Here is a 5,771-nt window from a genome sequence, read left to right as displayed (position 1 = left end):
CTTCTAGACTCGAAATCGATGCGGCTCCTGTCAAGATTAAGAGATCAATGACCACGTGGGGGCAGTTGCACCGCCGACCTTGACCGCAGGATCGTAGTCAAATCCATCGCCCCTGATCTCAGGTGCGGGCTACCGCGGAATGTCCTGTTTCTCTCTCCAAGATCGGTCTCCTTTCACAAAACACCAGATTTCCTCGGTCACAGCTTCGACGGTAAATCCCACGCTGGCGGGCCGGCTGGCCGGGGCCCCCTTCCACCGTCATCGGCCTCCTCGTCTCGCCCCTTCTCACCTCCACCCGCTGCTTCCACCTTCACTTCACCCGGTTCCTCAACTTGCAATTCCGCTCCGGTTCGCGCTCGTTGTCTTTACCCACATTCTTCATGCCTTTATCCATGTCTTTGTCCCAGTCCCGGACCCATTATCCCGGGAGCCCTTTCTGTCGCCGTCCCTCTTCTTCTGCGGGCATTAGCTCGTGCTCAGAGTTGTCAACACCAGCCTTCCTTCTTGCGCCTTCGCGCCGCTCCGAGAGTGACTTCTGCTGCGGCTAACACCGCCACCACCATTGCCACTACCACTAATTTGCTACAGACGTGTGATGTGGTAGCTCTGGCGTTCTCTGACACTCTGTACGGCTCTCTGGCCCTCTTGCTTTCTGCCAGTCTCTGGCGCGGACGTATGACGATTGTCCTTATGGTTAATGGGACAACCACTACCTATTATGGGACATGCCCCTACCACGCAGAAGGCCGCGGACGGCTCGGTCCGCCCGGCGGACCTCGAACCAGCCGCTGGCGGCCCGTGAGGGGAAGAGCGCTGACAATGCACGCCCTCGGTCCACGGGAGCTCCTCGAAGTCCGGTGGTGGCGGACCGGGACCAGGACCGGGACCGGGCGACGGCCTGCTGCTCCTCTGCGGGTTATGCCAGCCGTGCGCTTTCCAGGCGTGTTCCTGAAACTTCTCGGATGGCTGACGATATACGGGCATGCGTAGTACTTTAGCCCGTCCGGCCGCAGAGGGCCGAAGAATGGGATCGTCATCCTCGCAATCCGGTCAACCATCCCCGACCATCTCGACTTTTGTTGCGCGCGTCCACGTCAGCGTCAATGTCTTTACTGTATGCGCTGCTTCCCTGCGAGAGACTTCCATGGCTGATAAACATCAGGTTCGTGGGCCGCAATACAAGTATCGTGGGCATGTTGTGCACTTTCCGCGTGACGTTGGCAAGGTGTATTTTGAGCTTCCCTTATTGCCAAGGATTTGGACGATTGTCATCCTCCGACCACGTGGATGCGAAGGGGTCGAACAGATGGACCGACAATTCCGCACCGCTTCTGAGTCCGCCGAGCAGCAGTCGAGATCTGGCTCAGATTCCTCGCAGACAACCACCCTGGCTACAGAGATTTCACCTGGAACTACGACAACCTCTCCCAGTTGCCAGAGGATGGCAATGTCGTTGACCAGTTGAACATCCATGAGGCCGAGGAGTCGGGGGGTCTGGCTGCAGATTTTGGCCTATCGAAAAGCCGGAAGAGGACCGTGAGGTAGTTGACGAAGCCGCGGTGCCAAACATGCTGATCCACGACTCCGAGTTGAACCAGCTTCAAGGGCGGATCAATGATGGGGTTGAGGCCGATGAGCAAGTTCCCCTGCAGCCGGTCGACCCCTAGGTAGCTTATCAGCTGCAGATGCCTTCCATCCGACGTACTCCTCTCGACGAGTTCAACGAAAAGTATGCACTGCTGTAACTGGTTTCCCCGACCCTGTTTCCTACTAGGTACGTCCAGACTCAGCCACGACGAATCAATCAGTTCTATTAGGAATTGTATCTGTTATCAATGTCCTGTCGAGTTTTCGTAGCATTCTAGTTAGTTGCAGCGTAGCAAGACGTCAAACTCTAGGGAGAGCTCGAGTCGCAGAGGGTCGCTCCGAAGGGTGCCACGGCGAGCCCCGGCAGGCAGCAGACGGGCGGCAGCAAGGTTCTGCGTGACACTAGAGGAGGATACACAACGGAGACAGCTGGCCAGACCTTCGTCGTCCAGCTGATCAAGCGTGTCTGACGCGTACCGAATGCTCTTGCTCCTACAGACCGATCTGTATGAAGCTTGAAAGCCGTCAAGGCCGTTCCCGATCGGATTTCGCTTGATGACCTCCAATCGCGATTGGTCTGCCATTGCGCTCGGCATGCAAAATGGGACGGAAGCGTGTATTCTTTCGTGTCTGTTTGCTGGTGTTGAGCCAAGCCACCCCAACCTTTACCGTTGCTGATTCGTTCTCAAACCCCCAACTCGGCATGCAGCAGATCCCTCACCTATCCAGCTTGCTACGACGAGTCCTCAAACCTCTGTCTGCCCATGTCTGCTTTATCTAGCGTATTCTCCTTTGTGAAGAACGAAGTTGCTAGCCCAATGACCGAGAAACCAACAAGAACGTACCAAATGGTCCGCAACGACTTCGTGTTCACGTTAAGGAGCGGTGCGATGCTGTCGGGTGGCAGCTCTAGCGCCCGAAGATAAGGGATCAACTCGATGGCCGCGTTTCCGCTTCTGAACGCCTCCATGGTATCGGGCAATGGGCCCAAGTCTGCGATCGATTGTTCCCAGATGCTGCTGAAGACGGTTGAGCCAACTGCGAGGCAGATCAGGGCGCCAAAGAGGCGAAACGACACCAACAGGCCCACGGCGAGGCCCGTATCGTCCACGGTTGGCGCGCTCGCCTGGATGGGGAGCACAAGGACGCAATATAGCGAGCCGATGCCGATTCCCGCAATGACCTGAGCGGAGACCTTGACGGCCGTGGTTGCATCCGGTCCCAGGAGAGACAACAGGCCGAGGCCCACGGGCAGGAGAACCCATCCGGACCAGATATTCCACCGGTACTGGCGGAAGAACTCGACCAACACGGCCGACAAGCAGCTGAAGACGACGGTGACGATGCTGAGCGGCAACAGCGACACGGCCGACTGTAGCGGCGTCTCTAGTAGGGTGGACTGGAAGAAGAGAGGGAGATACAGCATGAGGCAGTAGACGATCATGCCATGGATGAAGGAGCCACACAAGGTCACGGCGGCCGTCGTGGATTGAAACAGGCGATGCGGCATCACCGGCTCCGCCGGGCGTGACTCGTAGACGGCGAAGACGGCGAGGACGACGACCCCGATGAGCAGAGGAAGCAGAGTCCTCCAGTCGCTCCAGGGATACATGGCGCCCGCCCAGCTCAGGGGCAGCACAAACGCCGTGGCGCCAGCCGTGAAGAGCACCATGCCGGTCCAGTCGAGGCGGTAGAGCCTGGCAGCGAAGGATGCCTCAAGTGAGCGCAGCCGGAGGAAGAAGAAGACCAGGGCCAGCGCCAGCGTCGAGATGGGAAGGTTCACCCAGCCAATCCACCTCCAGGTCACTCATTGGCTGAAGAGGGCTCCCATCGAGGGACCCAGGATGCTCCCCGCCGACATGGGGATGGCCAGGATGCCGAGGTACAGGGGCCGCTCCTTGAGGGTCGTCATATCGGCCACGATGATCTCGCCGAGGACGTCGATGCCGCCGGCACCCAGCCCCTGGAGGATGCGGCCGACGGTGACGACGGCCATGCTCTGGGCGGCAGAAAACACGACGGAACCGGCGATGAAGAGGAAGAAGGAGGCATAGAGGGGGATTTTGCGGCCGAGCACGTCCGAGGTGCTCGTGTAGAGAGGCTGTGTGACGACAACACCGAGCATGAACGAGATACTGGCCCAGAAAGCCTGCAGGGTGGTGCTGTGCAGTTGGCGGGCGATTTCCTAGGTGTTCCCAGAGGGCTGGTTAGCATGGCAGACTTCCTTTCCAGTCCCCAACGAGGGGGCCTCGGTGGGAGAATTCAGGGGTGGGGGACGCAACTGGGATTGCCACGGCGAGCACCGTCGCGTCGAGGGATACAATGAACACCATGATGTTCAGCGCGAGGAACGACATGTGGAACGACAATGGCTTCTTGGCAGGGGTGGTCGTTGGCCCATCGCTGGCGGCCGAGTCGTCGGCACCGGCCGCGAGCGGCGCCGCTCCAGCGTCTTGCATGATTCGGGATGCGTCAGCAGCAATGCACTCGGAGTCCTCGTGCGTCTTTGATGCCTGGCAGCGTCAGTCTATGCCCGGAAAAATGAGAAGGAACATTCCATTGGGGGTGATGCGCCTGACCTAGTATTTTAGGATATCTAGTCAGTTGCAGATGTGGCCGTGTTCCAGGGCCAGCATGGGCATGGTTCGCACTGTGATGCCGACGGTGATTAGCCCGTATACTCGAGGGCGCACACCCGCGGCGCAAACGTTCCAACCTGCTTGGAGCACCCCCGGGTTCCGGCGACCGATGGGTGGGGAGCAGCGTTTGCAATTGAGGGATGGGCTGACAACTATCAACCTGGACAACTATCAACCTGATACAGTCGCGACCTGGTGAGTTAATATACCTGTGGTTGTACTGCATCAGGTCGGACGCCGCGGAAACTCAGCCGGGAAGAGATGGGACGGGTGAAGGTATGGAGCCCGCGGACCCCAACCGCCTGGCTTGCAGCCGCTGGAAGCCTGGAAGCGGGGGCGCCGTCTTGCGCAAGAACCTCTCCAGCCCGCCTCCGCCGCGAGGGTACACGGAGCGACTGGCGGTCTAGTCGGCCAACGCGAAACTGCAGCCAGACGCACAAGGGGCGCATCTGGTTCACAGATTGGCTGTAACCAACAAAGAGCTACGCGGAGGCCGCGGGCCCGTGGCCGCGTCGTCATGACGATGCTCCAAGCAAACTTGAAGCCATTGATTAATATCGCCCTGCGAGTACTTGAGATGGAAATGCAGGCGCTATTCGTTATGAAATGAGAGCACGATGAAAAGAAAACATCAACCCAGCAGCCAGGACATAGATATATGCGAGATCGAGGGCCGTGAAGCTTCATACACGGCGCCTGCACCTGATATATCAACATGGCGCATACCCCCTCCTCCCCTCGGGTCGTTGGCTGTAAGGCAACACCTTGCGTGATCCTGCCGGCCCGTGCCGCACTGTCGCCTCAAGGTATTGGCGCCTTCACCTGAGCCTGACGGAGCGCATGCATCTGAGAGTGCAATTCTGCTGGGACATTTGACAGTTATATTAAATGGGGGCGATAGGAGAGAGGGTCTGGTTAACGCTCTCCCGCTGTGAATTAAAGCATAGTAATTAGCTGTATCGCCGCAAAACCTGCACTTGTGTCGCCTCCAGCTCTTCTCGCGCGAGATGGTCCAAAAAGCCCTATGAGCCTCCTATGAGCTGTGAGCCTGCCTAGGTAGTTAGCGGCAGCTGCATGAAACCACGAACTGAATATGTCATCGACAGAGCCCGCCATGCGCCCGGGAAAGCGAGGCCGGAACGAACCCGATGAGGAGATGGGCAACTCCGGCTCCCCGGAAACCGCGAAGGGCTACTCGGGTAACTAACACCTCCGGACCTGAAGTTGATCTACGCAGGTTGCTCTAGACACTCAGTGCTAACGACGGGCGCCCACCGTGTGACAGTTTGCGACCAATGCCGCTTCAAAAAGATACGGTGTGGCAGGGAGAAACCTCACTGCCTGAACTGCTCTCGGGTAAGTACCTATCCATGCCATATGTATATTATTCCTACACCGCTGTGCCCTCGGGCTTGCCGGACCTTCAACAACTTGCTATACAGGAAAACCGCGCCCTCGTGGGCCGGGTGAAAACCCATATCGACAATCAAGGAAACGATCAGTGTGCGATCCTGCAAATACAAAGTGGGAAGGCCTCTTGGCCTT

At 58.2% G+C, this 5,771-nt stretch overlaps 4 protein-coding genes across 4 annotated transcripts; 2 read left to right on the top strand and 2 right to left on the bottom strand.

Moving 5' to 3' along the window:
* Positions 1-24: 24 nt before the first annotated feature.
* Positions 25-641, top strand: N657DRAFT_323486 (uncharacterized protein). The gene has a single exon (XM_062786812.1). The coding sequence runs from the start codon at positions 140-142 to the stop codon at positions 467-469; it is 330 nt and encodes a 109-aa protein (XP_062642731.1). The 5' UTR covers positions 25-139; the 3' UTR covers positions 470-641.
* A 33-nt stretch (positions 642-674) lies between these two features.
* On the bottom strand, positions 675-1,093 carry N657DRAFT_323485 (uncharacterized protein). The gene has a single exon (XM_062786811.1). The coding sequence runs from the start codon at positions 1,056-1,058 to the stop codon at positions 732-734; it is 327 nt and encodes a 108-aa protein (XP_062642730.1). The 5' UTR covers positions 1,059-1,093; the 3' UTR covers positions 675-731.
* On the top strand, positions 1,065-1,715 carry N657DRAFT_650747 (uncharacterized protein). Its single transcript, XM_062794015.1, has 5 exons — positions 1,065-1,114; positions 1,163-1,187; positions 1,226-1,350; positions 1,398-1,492; positions 1,531-1,715. The coding sequence occupies exons 1-5, from the start codon at positions 1,104-1,106 to the stop codon at positions 1,665-1,667; spliced, it is 393 nt and encodes a 130-aa protein (XP_062642729.1). The 5' UTR covers positions 1,065-1,103; the 3' UTR covers positions 1,668-1,715.
* A 605-nt stretch (positions 1,716-2,320) lies between these two features.
* N657DRAFT_666926 (MFS general substrate transporter) lies at positions 2,321-4,046 on the bottom strand (the record flags this gene model as incomplete). Its single annotated transcript, XM_062795360.1, has 4 exons — positions 2,321-3,301; positions 3,335-3,393; positions 3,427-3,772; positions 3,870-4,046. The coding sequence occupies 4 exons, from the start codon at positions 4,044-4,046 to the stop codon at positions 2,321-2,323; spliced, it is 1,563 nt and encodes a 520-aa protein (XP_062642728.1).
* Between the last annotated feature and the right edge of the window lie 1,725 nt (positions 4,047-5,771).

This window comes from Parathielavia appendiculata (assembly GCF_033297405.1).
Source record: "Parathielavia appendiculata strain CBS 731.68 unplaced genomic scaffold N657scaffold_34, whole genome shotgun sequence".
NCBI lineage: Eukaryota > Fungi > Ascomycota > Sordariomycetes > Sordariales > Chaetomiaceae > Parathielavia > Parathielavia appendiculata.
Note: the sequence above shows the minus strand (reverse complement) of the source record. Positions and strands in the feature narration are given on the sequence as shown.